We start from the raw sequence: 14,176 nt of genomic DNA, 5'->3' as shown, positions 1-14,176 counted from the left end.
ATGTGCTTTCGTATGATGTAAACCATATGACTAGATGATAAAACTAACAGAGATCTAAATTTGGACACGATTTTATGAACAAATCATCTAAATTAAATTAACCAGTTGACCAATACAGCGAGATTACCATTCATTATTTATTCGTAAGGTTTATTCCCTTTTTAAGTGTGCAACTGATGCTGTAGGCAAGTTATTAATTCAGTGGAAGCATAGAAAAGGAAAGCATGCTATACTATTGAAACGCACCAAGGCGTAAAGAAACACGGAAGTACATGCAAATAATGTCATATGACCAAATGGCTAGGTATAGAAGCGATGTAAAATGCCTCTAATCCATGGATAACAGTCAACGGATACATTGAATGCTATCCAAAGAGAAATCGGTAACATTTCTTTTCCATTTAAAATCCTCTTCCTTGAGGGATTGGACCAAATGTGCTTAAACATTATTTTTGACTTCATGACATTCTTGTTACGAGCTGGAGAGTGCGAGCTAGCTTATTACCGCTACGTCGTCACGAGTGTTGCTTGTGCTGCGCCGTGCTCTCTGTCACTGAGAGATCTATGGTCTGTCAGGCAGTTTTCTTGACAATCGTCGTTGATTTCAATTTGGTGTACTTTTAAAAGCTTAACCACAAAGGAAGTAGTAAAGTTAATACTGGTTTGCTTAAATAGGAAAGTTAGCTAGCTGTAGTTAAGCTATTTGTTGTACAAGTTTATCGATATCATCATGCTTTACTTTATAGCGAGTACAGCATCGACTTGTCTTCTCAGAAATGGAGGAGATACGAGTATCCCCGGACTACAACTGGTTCCGAAGCACAGTGCCTCTGAAAAGAGTGAGTTTTTAAAAGTATTATTTCAGGCTCTTATTATGACATCTGTATAAAAGGATATAACATGGTATAACTGCAATGATGGCATGTTATCTGACATGATTCAACCAGCTGGGTTCTCTTTTCAAAATGTTTGCAGTGATGTTGCCACATACCGTCCCTTGCCATGGTCATTGTGTCTCCACTGCTTATTGAATTTGAATCAATAAGCCACAGTCAAAGAAACAGTCTAAATCAGTCCCCTGTTTCACTACAGATAATTGTGGATGATGACGACAGCAAGGTCTGGTCCTTGTACGATGCAGGACCAAAGAGCATTCGGTGTCCCATAATATTCCTTCCCCCTGTCAGTGGGACAGCAGAGGTGTTCTTCCAGCAGCTCCTAGCTCTCACAGGCTGGGGCTACAGAGTGATCTCGGTAAGATGAGAAAAATTAGCCGTAGACTATCAGCAGTGGTGTAGTCTTGTATGAAGTAGTAGACATGCTGTAAATTTACAAATGGTCTCTGCAGTCCCCCACCGATGTATCCCTCCTCATTTTACATTGTAGATGCAAAAGATGTGCGTGAAATTTAGACTATACTGTTGAGTAACCGCCCATAGACTAGTTAAGGTATCAAACTCCTATGTATCATTTAGCAGTCGGTCAAAATAAATGTATTTGTATATGCACAACCATGCTTGTATGTGGTTCTGATGTTTGGAGTTGATTTAATCTTGTGTGCTCATGTGTCTGTATTCCCATTTAGAAAACTAATAATGAGACTGTTTTTACAATGATTTGCTCCTTGGTTTTTGAATTGAATGTTTAGGAAGTTCATGGCAGTGATTCTGTCCTTTGCTCTCTTTTTACATATTAGCTGCAGTATCCTGTGTACTGGGATCTTTTGGAATTCTGTGATGGTTTTCGGAAGTTGCTGGACCATTTGCAGTTGGATAAGGTTTATAACTTCTCATAAATGCTTTCACTCAAGCCTTCCCAATAACCCTAACGCTAACCCTATGCTGCTGTGTGTGGTTAGAAAGTGACGTGATCTACCATGGTCTCACTTCTGTTTCAGGTCCATCTGTTTGGTGCCTCATTGGGTGGATTCCTGGCTCAGAAGTTTGCTGAGTGCACGCACAAGTCCCCCAGAGTGCATTCCCTGGTCCTGTGTAATTCCTTCAGTGACACATCCATCTTTAATCAGACATGGACAGCTAACAGGTAAGAGTCTCTGGCATCTGGGAGTGGCCATCGCATGTCTTTGTATTCTCCATTTATCCACCATCCTTCACTGGAGAGTTTGTGAGGAACTGCTACAACCACCATGTTTTTTCGTCCCTGTTATTCAGCTTTTGGTTGATGCCTGCCTTCATGTTGAAAAAGATTGTTCTTGGGAACTTCTCAAAAGGACCTGTTGACCCCAAAATGGCGGATGCTATTGACTTCATGGTGGACAGAGTAAGCTTTCCACTCCATGTCATCCCATACTCCCCCCCTCTCTCTCTACTTCCTTTTTTCCCTAAACCGGAATAGTCATATCTCGTTTAAAGATCCTGTAAAGTGGAATTGAAAATTAGTTTTAAAGTCATCACACCACAGAAGAATGTGTCATTAACTACCCATCCAAATAAAAAAAACACAGACAAGTATGTTAAATTAGGCTCTGAAATCGTGAGAAAATCAGCTGAATCTCCGCCCCCTCAAATGTATTGAATTTAGCAACAACAGCAACACTACCTAAATCAATTGCAGATATCAGAACAGACCTACCTGCAGTCTCTGAGTGTTTAATGTATTAATTACTTTGTCTTTGCTTCGTACCAGCTGAGTAACAGAATGCAACCGTCTGTGATGTGACGTAGATAGGTCGCTGTGACGTAGAATCGGTCGGGTTTTGTCCCGCCTTTACAAAATCTGAGCTGAAAACGGAAGAGAATTATTCAATAGTCTAACTCCACATTTCAGTGTGACAACGTTTTCGCGCTTTGCACATGCCTTCAGGAACTTATTTTGCTTGTATATAATGTCCTGAGGAGCAAATCATGACATTTGCTTCACAGGATCTTTAAGGATTCAAGCAGTCTTTGAAGAAAACAGCTGCTGTCTCTGACATGTAACTACAGTATATAACCAGGCAAATAGTCTGGGCTTTTTAAGGTTTCACGTGAATGTGATATCTTATTTAGTTCCCAGAACTGTGTTGTGAATGTGTGTTCACATGCCAGGCGAACGTTACATTAATTTGCTTCTAAATTGAATGACAAAGCTGTCTCTGTTCTGCTGTTTATCCTTTCCCTGCCGTGCTTCCTATGGGTGGACTGTAGCTGGAGAGCCTGAACCAGAGCGACCTAGCCTCTAGGCTCACACTCAACTGTCAGAACTCCTACGTAGAGCCGCACAAGATTAAGGACATCGCTGTGACCATTATGGATGTAAGAGGCAGTACTTTGAATATTGTTTTCATTCATGCAAATGCTAGCCAGTTATGTACATTTACATTTCTATTGGTTTTTAAGGTGTTTGACCAGAGCGCCCTCTCACTTGAGGCCAAGGAAGAGATGTACAAGTTGTATCCAAATGCTAGAAGAGCTCACCTCAAAACGGGTGGAAATTTCCCGTACCTGTGCAGGAGTGCAGAAGTCAACCTTTACATACAGGTGAAGAAAGATGTTTAGGCTTTCTATTTTTCAATAGACAGATTGATCACAATGGAAATGTTACTGTATTCTGAGTCATTGTTTTTTTTCTTTTTCACTCCAAATCGTCTTTATCCTGCTCTGAAGATACACTTGCGTCAGTTCCATGGGACCAGGTATGCGGCCATCAATCCTGCCATGATTAGCGCTGAGGAGCTGGAGGTACAAAAGAGTCACCTAACCAGTAGCAAGGACAGTGACGATGACCAATGAGACTGTGGTACCTAGCAGTGTCTTGGTTCTTGATTGGGTGGACAAACAGAACTATGGGCACTTTTCCTCAACCAGCAAATTGGCAGATGTTTTACTGCTCATCAGACACCACTATTGGTCAGTGATATGCTGATCTCTTGTATTTTTTTCTACAATGTTGCATACAATCAATCAACAGGTTGAATTGAGGATATTTTTACTTTCCAGAAAATAAAAACAATATTTTAATAATCACTGTTACTGTAAATACAAATAGTTGTGCTTTAGTTGGAAAGAAACTTCATATGATGCCATATTATGAACCCCTTGCCTTATGTGATATACAGTTTATTTTATTGCTGTTACTAGATGTTGCACTTTTGAAATGTCTGAATGCTTTGTTTTCCTTGTTTGTTTATGGTTAACCATGCCAACTGTTGGTAAGAACTGAAGCACTGATTACTGAGTAACATCAATCATAAGATGTTCTAAGAAATGGAATTAAAAACAGTACTACGTATAATGTGACAAGTTAACATTTAATTTGCGGTTCAATTAAAGTCTTGAACAGATATGCTGTGTGTCATGCACATAAATCAATGTTGTAAAGGGAGAAATCCATGTGTTTTTTATTTTATTTTTACAAATTGACAAATAAGATGTTCACATTCTTCTAAATTCTTTACATTTGTAATTGTCGATTTCTAAAGGAAATCGACATACAAAATAGAGCTATCAAATGCCATTATACCAGTGCATTTCAGTTGAGCATCAACGAGGTGGAAAACATTATATAAATGGTTCAAAACTGACTTTTCACAAGATATTGCATTTTATAGTAAGTCAGCATATGTTTTCACGATAAGCTATTGTGCTGCATAGAAGATCAGTTGGCATATATCACATTCAGTTCACATTAGTAAGTCCTATAGAGCAGATGGCCACTGTATGGTATACTATACACACACACTACTTGTGTGAGTGTGACGCTAACTATGAAATAGAACTATTTCATTCTAAATGAGGTCCGATGTTCTTCATATTGGAAGATACATTTTTGCGAAATAAAAACATCCATATGCCTCACAGGTAAAATCAAATCAAACAGTGTTTTACGTGGTGTACGAGGAAGTAGCCCTTGTGTATGGAAATATGAATATACAAAATCAAGTGTTCATCCAGACCTCATATAGCCACTCTTTTCATTTACAAAGTTATTGCATGCATTTTACGTTTGTATTTTAGTAAACATTGGACATGACATAATTTATGAGCATATTTTCGAAAGTGTAGTTGGGATCCCCGTCGTGTTTACTTCCTCAAATCATATGTGCAGGGCTTCATACACTAATATAGTCAAGGGTGTACCGAGGTATGTGGAATATACCCACTTCTCTTTACTGGACCCACCACAAATGATCCTCTATTAGAGTCCACCTATTTCTGCAGTCAGCAACACACCACTGGAGTCACATAGCAGAGCATTTTTTGGGGGAGCTGGTGTCTGCATTCGCCTTCTGTCTGATGCTTTCTGTTGGGTTAAAACAGACTAGTAATCACCAGCAGAAACACATTAACTACACCAATAACCATCAATAACCAGTAATCAGACAGGACCTTTGTAATTACACAATATGTACAAAGAAGGAGAACTTGTTACGATATGTGAGCAGCTGCACCATGCCAACAGAGTTGTGAAATGTTTCTGTCATGTTTCTAACATGAGTTTTGTTGATGTATGAATCCCAGATGTAGGAATCTCCCTGATGCCAGAGGCCCCTCTGTACTTGCCTGCTAGGTCTGTCCTGGAGATGCCCACCAGGCCCTCATACAGGCCTTTGATTGGATTCTCCCCGGCAATCATCACTCCATGCAACCAGATCAATAGCATTCGATGGCCATGCTCCTTAAAGCTCTTTGAACCTGTGATTTGAATAACACTTTGTGTTTGTTTAAAAAGGCTGTAATGCAGAACTGAAAATTAGTTTTAAGTTCATCACACCACAGAAGAATGTGTTGTTAACTACCCATCCAAATTCAAATGAAAAAAAAAACTGACAAGTATGTTAAATTAAGCTTAGAAATTTTGAGAAAATCAGCAGTCTTCTCTGATTGATACTGGGTGGGGGCGTGTCGTCTGAAGGAGCTGAAGCTCCGCCCCGTAAAATTTATGGAATTTATCAACTGCAGAAACAACTAGCTAAATCAAATGCAGATATCAGAACAGACCTACCTGCAGTGTCTGAGTGTTTTATGTGTTAATTACTTTCTCTTTGCATCGTACCAACTGAGTAACAGAATGCAGGTTATATAAACAGTCTGTGATCTGACGTAGATAGGTTGGGCTTTGCCCCGCCTAAACAAAACCTGAGCTGAAAACGGGTGAGAAACTGTTCAACGGTCTAACTCCACATTTCAGTGCGACAAGGTATTTGAGCTCTGCACCTGCTTTCAGCAACTCATTTCACACGTATATAATGTACTGAGAATCAAATCATGGAATTTGCTTTACAGCACCTTTAACCTATATTTATTCAGGCAAAAAACTATGAATACATTTTTCCAATGACAGCCTGAAAACAGAGCAATATAGTCATGAAGGAAACAATAAACGACTACAATTGACCAATACATTTAAATAAATTGTGAAATAAATAAACTGATTGGGAAACAATGGTAGTGAAGGTCATAAATGGAGGAGTTTACTACATACCAGCTTACCTGTCCACTGCTGTTCTATGGCACGTATGTGTGCGTCGGTGAAGCCCCAGTACTGGGCCAGGATCTTCCACTCCCCGTAGGTCAGGTGCTTTGTGGCCAGCCTCCACATGACAGAGCGGAGGTGCTGCGTCTCCTGCTGGTGGTCCTGCCTGAAGCTCAGCTGCCTCCCCTCCCAGGAGTCACCGCTGCTGACGTTCTCCTGGGAGGGAGGAAGACCGAGAGTTGACACTGCTAACTGCCTGACAGTCCAACTAAAGTGCACAGAAAGACTTGTTTTGGGCTGGCGCGAGGTCAGCCTAGTTCAGGGCTGAACTCACTTTCTCCCATTTGTAAAAGCGGTCTGCTTTGATGATCATGTCCACCAGGACAACATGACCTCCTCGTGCTGCCACCTCCAGACACGTCTTCCCTTGCTGAGTGTGACATCACATGAAGAAAGAACACTGGGTTTAGTTGACTGGCTTCCATCATTAATAAACAATATTAACAATGAGGATGATAATAATATTAATGACAATCACATGCTATGGCTTCTCAGATTGATGGTCAAGTGAGATAACTAACGTACACATCCCTGAAATGTTTTTTATCATGACACAGCAGCTTTAAGAGTTAGTATTGTTCATTTGCCCTCAGGTTAAAGTGTAATGACGTGTATCTTATCTTAACTTAACTGCCAGTGGTTATAAGTGGAGCTACAGTCTAAAAGTAAAACTATTAGCCAACAGCTGTCCACTTTCTGTTAGTGGACATATCAGCAGTTTCTTTCAATCTTAAAGCCTGCTGTCAAACTCTTGTGTTTAGGGTAGACCTGGGTTCTACTGGAAGAAATCCATGATACACACCATGACGTTTACGTGACATGTTCCTGAGTAAGACTGGGTGGAGTACCTTGTCCCTGAGGTTAAGGTCGACCCCAACTATAAGGATCATCTCAGCAATGTCCTGGCGTCCGTGTTCTGCTGCAATGTGCAGGGCTGTCTGCTGCCTCTGTAAGGAGTCAGTTGAGAGAATCAGAGGCTATCAGATGACTCAAAACGAACGCTGTCAAGCTGCAGACCTTATCCGTGTTTAGTACAGATATGGGTCCTTTTAGGTCCTTCACCTTAAAGCTGAAACATAGTCAACACAAGGTGGGATGGTCTTACACAAAACAAGTTTCACTTCCCATAACTGAATAAAGGGTGGTTTAGTTTCAAGTTTCATTGTCAGGTGCACAGAACAACACAAGGTCAGACTGGGCACCTAAATTCTTGAGACAAGACAATGCAAGCAACCTATCATAACATAGTTTAGAATCATTTAACACATATTTCCACTGAAGTATCACAGATAAACCAACAAAAGGATTCCTGTGACAGATGACATTCTGTAATATCATCCAGTATTAGTGTAGTTAAGCCACATACAGTCATTGTACAGTTAATATAACATACGTTGTTCCTTTGCAGTGGAAACAAGACTTACATTGTCCACGATGTCCAGGTCACATTCTCCATCTATCAGTAGTTGCACAATCTCTGTGTGATTGTTGAGCACAGCTAGGTGCATAGGTGATATGTGTTGCTATGTAAAACAAAAACAATGTGATTACAAAACATTGCCATAACATGTAGCAGTCATGGCATTTTACATTGACCAACAGTGTACATTTCCTGCAGTTAAACCTGCTGGAAAGGGCTCCCTCTGCTGGTCAAGCTGGTCATCATGACAATATGGACACACTTGGCCAGGCTTTGAGATTCTTTGCGTCTTTAAATTCTCAAAATTTGAAATTGGTTCTGCTTTCCAAGGCTTTGGGAATAAGCAGGGTCTACTGCCCCAGACATTGCAACTGATCCTCTAGCTTTATGATGGTGGATCATATCTAAAGACGTATGGATTTCCTGTGTTTTGTCTACAGGTCTTTGTGGTTCTTGCTCGCCTTTGGCTATCACACAGACAGCCACAACCCCCCAGCTCATACAATACTATCATGAACCACAGCTGGGTTACCATGAACACACAGCGGACAAAACAGCTTTCATGCTCCTGAGCCTGCTGTACCATCAACAGTTAGGCTGGAACACTGGAGTTCTACCCCGGTAGTGGATAAGAGATGGTGATGATGAGTAGTCAGGCTAATGCTGATACTGAACTCCTTCATGTGATCGTTGACAGGTCTTACTGAGCCACGTTGTTCTTTAATCACAGAGCAAAAGTAAAATTAGCAAAAAACGAATTGAACTAAACTTGCTTAACTACATGCTCTTATGGTTTCTTCCCTTTGGAACTTATTTTGGTTGTTCACAATATGTGCTTCATGTTTTGGTTACTCGAAAAAATGTTGGGGCTATCTTGTTGTTATTATCAGTGACCTATGCACTTTGTAAAGCTCTCTCTTGGAAGTCGCTTTGGATGAAAGCGTCTGCTAAATGAATACATGTAAATGTAATTGAAGTTGACTTAAGGTACTTACATCGTCTACGGTGTCTGTGTTGACTCCAGCCTCCAGCAGCATCCTGGCCTCCCTGTCATGGCCATGCTGAGCCACATAGTGGAGAGCGTTCATGTTCTTCTGCAGGGAGATCACAACACCACCATGGGTCATGCTACAGGTTTACCATTCAGACCACATTTCTGAAGGTGTCTTAAAAAGGGGGACTCCACGTTCTAGACACATCTCAACATGACCACAATTTGAAGTGCCTTACTTATGTAAATGACAGATGTCAGTTTAAGATTTTTCAGGAATTTCACCCAAAAAAATCTAAAAACAGGTTTTCACTTTGTCATCATGGGTCATTGAGTGTAGTGTGATGTCATCCACTTGACAATTCCATTTACAACACAATAACATTTGCTGAAAGGGAAGGGGTCTGAATACCTTCTGTAATCATTGCATGTGTACAGAAACACTTACGTTTGTCAGTGAGTTGACGTTGCAGCTGGACTCCAGCAGTAGTTGAACACATTCATAATGACCTCCATCAGCAGATATGTGCAAAGCTGTCAGTCCATCCTGGAAATATAAGGTACGGAGATATGAAGTCTGCTTTGTACGCCATGTGTGTGTGCACAGTACTCAGAGCTTTGGGTAAAAGATACAGAAAGCCTACTCACTATGTTTTTCTCGTCAATATCCACTCCAATCTCCATTATCTTCTGCAGCACCTCTGTATGTCCGTGCTTGGCTGATAGATGCATGGCAGTATTCTCCTTCTGTTTCACATGAACGATAACAGATAATCATGATATCATGTCCCCTATAGTAACCTGTTCCACAAACATATTCATAAAAGTGAATGTGTGGATAAGGGTTTGTGCGTGCATGTGTGTGCTTGTATAGTTAAGTGAAAGCATGTATGTGCTTTTATTTAAAACAAATAGTGATTATAGTCCACACACACCCTAGTGTCCTGAACAAGGGAGTCCTACCTTGTCCCTGAGGCTGTGTGTACAACCCATCCCTATGAGGAAGTCCACCACCTCCAGCTGGCCATGCTCGGCTGCCAGGTGAAACGCTGTCTTACCAGACTGGCGGAGTACAGAGATCCAGGGGTTATGAAACACACACACACACACATATACACACAGGCACATAAACACACAGAAGCATGAAGCATACAGCACTGTAAACCCCTGAGGCCTTTCTGTGTACTGAGGGAGGTGGCATTGAAAGAATCCATAAAGTCAACACCAAAGGTATTCTGTTGCCTAGCCAGGGAGCAGGATGGCTGTGGGAGGCAAGGCGCTGCAGCAGTCACCTTGTCCACTCTGTCAATCCTCACGTCCTCCAGGTCCTCCATGATGAACTCCAGTAATGAGATGTGACCTCGCTGAGCAGCACAGTGTAACATGCTAAGACCATTCTGTGGGATAGACAGACACACACAAATAAACAGATGTACGAAACAGTTTGGGAACCCCTAGAAAAGTATGTTACCATAGATTAGTAAACATGTCTTCTCTTCGCACCCTTTCCTGACTGACAACCACTGAAGCTGACCTCACCTTGTTTTCACAGTTGAGCTTGGCTCCACTGGCCACCAAGATCTGCAGGACCTTGAGATGACCAAACCAGGCTGCCAGCAACAGAGCGTTCATGCCAAACTGTGGAGAGACAAACTAGACTTAGCTGATCCTTACATCACAACATTTAACTGTATTGCTAGAAGCACATCATTTGTGAAAGTAACTGTCCCACTAATATTGGCCGGGTTTCCCAGATTCGTTAAGAAGCTCTTAACGCTAACAGCGTCTTAAGAACGTTCTAAGGGCGCTCTAGAATGCTCTTACAACGTTCTTAAGAAGATCTTAGCGTTAAGAGCTTCTTAACGAATCTGGGAAACCCGGCCATTGTTTGTCGAACTGTTTTCCTCCCCCAGACTTAAGGTAATTACAGTGAGCTATCTGCTATTTACTGTAGTACCAAATCATAAGTATTTTCCCGATTGTGTTTCCATGTGTGTGTTTGTGTATGTGTTTATCTGTGTCAATGCTGTGTTTGTATGTGTGTGCGTGTGTATGCATGCCTGTGCTATGTGTATGTATTTATGTGTGTTTAGGTGTGTGTTTTAAGCGTGTCTGTGTGAGTGTGTGTGTTTGTCTGTACACACACTGTCCTCCTCGTCCACCTCGGTGTCATGGTCCAGTAACAGGCGCAGAGCCTGCTCATTTCCTGCACCAGCTGCCCAATGTAGAGCTTTACGGTCTATCTGAGGAGAGAGAGGGAGACATTGAAATAGAGAACTAGAGAGAAAGAGGAAGACCTATAATGATCCCAAGCTTCAGTACCATGGAATAATGCATCCAGTACTGCCAAGTCAAGAAAAACAACTGAATGGGCTCTGAACTGGGCTCACATCCTGTTTCCGGGACAACAAGTGTGTTTCCCTCCTCTGTGTGAGACTAAAGCCAGGACAGCTAGGAGCTGTCACTGACTCGAAGGCCATTGGTTAATTCACTTCCAGACCCCCAAACCAGCAGAATATTACAATATGGCTTTTGACAGTGTGTATGTGTGTTCATGTGTGTGTGTGTGCAGTCTCACTTTGTTTTTGGCCTTGATGTCCACTCCTTTCTTCAGTAGTTCCTGCATTTTTTCGGTGTCATTCCTCTTAGCAGCATCATGGAACTCCTTCTCTGATCGGAGAACTGTGAACGAAGAGTCACAGTAGACTCATGGTCTAAACAGGGCACTGCTGGAATACCCATCAGTACTAGCAGCTTTTACTACTACCATCGATGAAATGGTAAATCCACAACTCAATGCATGTTTTAGATCTACATGTTAATGTCCATCATGCACAAAACAGTCGCCTTAACATTTAGAACGAGGAAAATGCAAAAATAATTGAATGTTGGACTTATTGCTCTCGAGTTGTTAAATTTTAAACCAGTGAGGTGATACATGTGAAAATACATATAACCTGACATTTATGGACCTAGATTAATTTGTTATGGTCAGGTAGGCGTATAGTTGCCTTGTAATTTAATCAAACAGACGACCAACTGAATTCGCATTACCAGCAATGAGCATCCTAATACTACGGTGATAATGCAAGCACAAGCGCACGGACTTACGGATATCATCTTCTGACACCAGGTCGTCTTCCATTTTATTTGTGGTTCAGCGACTCATTAAAAATTATTAGTTAAGTTAATCTAATATCGATAGAATTTTACTGATCATGCCATTCCTGCTATTTCTACGCACTGGAAGACTTCCACTGTACAGTGTGCCACACACATCCGGGTACAAATCGGGGATGGACCTAGCCCATATTCGTAACAAAAATGGATCAGAGAAAATCTGGGACAATATCATAATCAAATCCCAAGTCAATGGTAATTTTTTCAAGTATTGTTAATGTCATTGCTGTCCATCTGAGCCTAGGTAGAATAACAATAACATTTTGATAAAAGAAAAGTTAACAATAGCCTACAATATAGTCTGTAGCCTAGTACGTAATTATAGTCGTCTAGATTCACGGTCTCTATCAGATTTGTTTATTATAGCCTGCAGAGTGCGAATTATACAATTACAATCGGGGGGTCAACTTCTTCTCCAGGCTGTGTATCGAACCCCCGACCTGTTGTTTTTATCTCTTTGAGGGGGGGGGGGGGGGTCCAAGTCTTAATTAGGGGGGTCAGACCCCCCCAAATCCTCCCGTATAAATAATATGTCTTCCACTAGGGTGCGACATGTCCTTGCAGACTGGCAAATCGCTGATTCCGAAAGTTTTTTTTTATCAGACCCGAGTTTGTGATAGCTGACAAATTTACATCGCCTGCAACAGAATTAAGAGAATTATAAAGATTAAGAGAGTAGAGAATATCCTGATTGACAGAATTATTCTGGGATTATTGTGTTCCTCATCATTCAAATTCTAGTCATGCTAATTTGATTGAAATAGGTAAAAAAAAATACCATGAGCATAAGAGGGAACAGAAATAATGATATGATCTATTCTGAAACTCGCCTTGATAAAGATAACATCAAGATATTTATTTTCTCTCAGTCTTCTCTTAGATGAGCCGTGCTCAGGCAGATACTGTCGTATTGTAGACCTGGTACTGGTGTTGGCCAACATGTTGCAATAGGGACCTAACTGAAATTTTACAGCCCCCAGACTGTTTTGTATTGGGGAATCATCATAAACAGTAGTTTTGTTAACATATCAACTGCTCACATAATAATTTTTTCTTTGTACCTAAGTCCCATACCCTCCTCACCATCGCTCAACTCATTTGATTGAGCAAAATAAATCTGTGTGTAATAAGTTATTTGTTCATCTGATAGCTTGTCAATTACAAATATTAATTCATTGTATTTATTTACGTTATATTATTTACATGTTATATTCTGATAGCATTTCACTTACATACTGTATACATGGAAAATCATCAAACAGAACAGTTTGTGTGTGATTTTACATAACAACAAGACCCCTTTTTACATTACTGTAATCAACCACTAATTAATCATCCCTAAGAACAATCCCTCATCATGCATTGTGTTTCATACAGTTGACAGGGTAATAGCCATGGAAACCGCCAGTTTCGATACGGGGAGTGGGCAGAGAACAGAAGACCAGTTCCCCACATCAGCATCCTGTTCTCTTTTTTTTACAGAGGCTTGTGACAAAACCAATCCCGTAAACTATGCATGCTTGAACCAACCCCGAACCACCCTTTACACACACACAGACGCATGCACACACACGCACATCCACACACTCAGAGACACACCTACATACACACATGCACACACATGCACACACAGTTTCATTTTGTTTCATTTTACCCACCTGTTAATTTTCTTTGAACCGTGCAACCATAGGAGTACTTCAAAAGAAACTCTGAAGCTTTACTCATATATATTAGTTTACAGTATAAACATGACCATTGGCCTCCACTCAAATCAGGAATGCCCTGCTGGAATCCTCAGCCACTCAGACATCCTCAGGATGGTAGACCCACTCATACATTAAGCAGTTGTCGTGATATGATTCACTCCTCACTCCATCACTGCAGCGCTGCACCAGAATTACCAGCAGCTGGGACCAAACATGACAAACATGTCTTCTCAATACTACACCCAGTGAACATTTTCACAGGATTTGAAAAATACATTCACACACTTCTATGCACAGACTGTGCATACATGCCTGGTCGGCTCCACCGACCCAGTGCTCTGACTCAGGACTATCTCTGGACCTTTCGACCTTTCAGATTGTCCAGTCACTTTCTAGAGGAAATTA

General features: G+C 41.1%; 2 protein-coding genes across 4 annotated transcripts; one reads left to right on the top strand and one right to left on the bottom strand.

Annotated features, from left to right (window-relative positions):
• The first annotated feature begins 267 nt into the window (after positions 1-267).
• On the top strand, positions 268-4,306 carry spg21 (SPG21 abhydrolase domain containing, maspardin). Of its 2 annotated transcripts, none has more exons than XM_047042476.1 (9): positions 268-383; positions 775-839; positions 1,093-1,254; positions 1,697-1,777; positions 1,898-2,043; positions 2,172-2,280; positions 3,147-3,254; positions 3,339-3,479; positions 3,606-4,306. In XM_047042476.1, the coding sequence occupies exons 2-9, from the start codon at positions 777-779 to the stop codon at positions 3,729-3,731; spliced, it is 936 nt and encodes a 311-aa protein (XP_046898432.1). In that variant the 5' UTR covers positions 268-383; positions 775-776; the 3' UTR covers positions 3,732-4,306. The 2 variants fall into 2 exon arrangements, with proteins under 2 accessions (XP_046898432.1, XP_046898431.1); XM_047042475.1 differs by having other exon boundaries at positions 747-839.
• A 382-nt stretch (positions 4,307-4,688) lies between these two features.
• ankdd1a (ankyrin repeat and death domain containing 1A) lies at positions 4,689-12,194 on the bottom strand. 2 transcript variants are annotated; one of them, XM_047042473.1, is made up of 15 exons: positions 11,997-12,192; positions 11,464-11,567; positions 11,030-11,128; positions 10,425-10,523; positions 10,178-10,282; positions 9,849-9,947; positions 9,534-9,632; positions 9,334-9,432; positions 8,890-8,988; positions 7,899-7,997; positions 7,323-7,421; positions 6,749-6,844; positions 6,432-6,630; positions 5,502-5,633; positions 4,689-5,241 (listed from the first exon to the last, which is right to left on the bottom strand). In XM_047042473.1, the coding sequence occupies exons 1-15, from the start codon at positions 12,028-12,030 to the stop codon at positions 5,180-5,182; spliced, it is 1,524 nt and encodes a 507-aa protein (XP_046898429.1). In that variant the 5' UTR covers positions 12,031-12,192; the 3' UTR covers positions 4,689-5,179. The 2 variants fall into 2 exon arrangements, with proteins under 2 accessions (XP_046898429.1, XP_046898430.1); XM_047042474.1 differs by lacking the exon at positions 4,689-5,241 and having other exon boundaries at positions 5,508-5,633; positions 6,424-6,630; positions 11,997-12,194.
• Positions 12,195-14,176: the final 1,982 nt, after the last annotated feature.

The sequence above is a fragment of the Hypomesus transpacificus genome, chromosome 19 (genome assembly GCF_021917145.1).
Source record: "Hypomesus transpacificus isolate Combined female chromosome 19, fHypTra1, whole genome shotgun sequence".
NCBI classification, from domain to species: Eukaryota; Metazoa; Chordata; class Actinopteri; order Osmeriformes; family Osmeridae; genus Hypomesus; species Hypomesus transpacificus.
The sequence above is the reverse complement of the archived record's forward strand: the minus strand, read 5'-3'. Positions and strand labels throughout refer to the sequence as shown.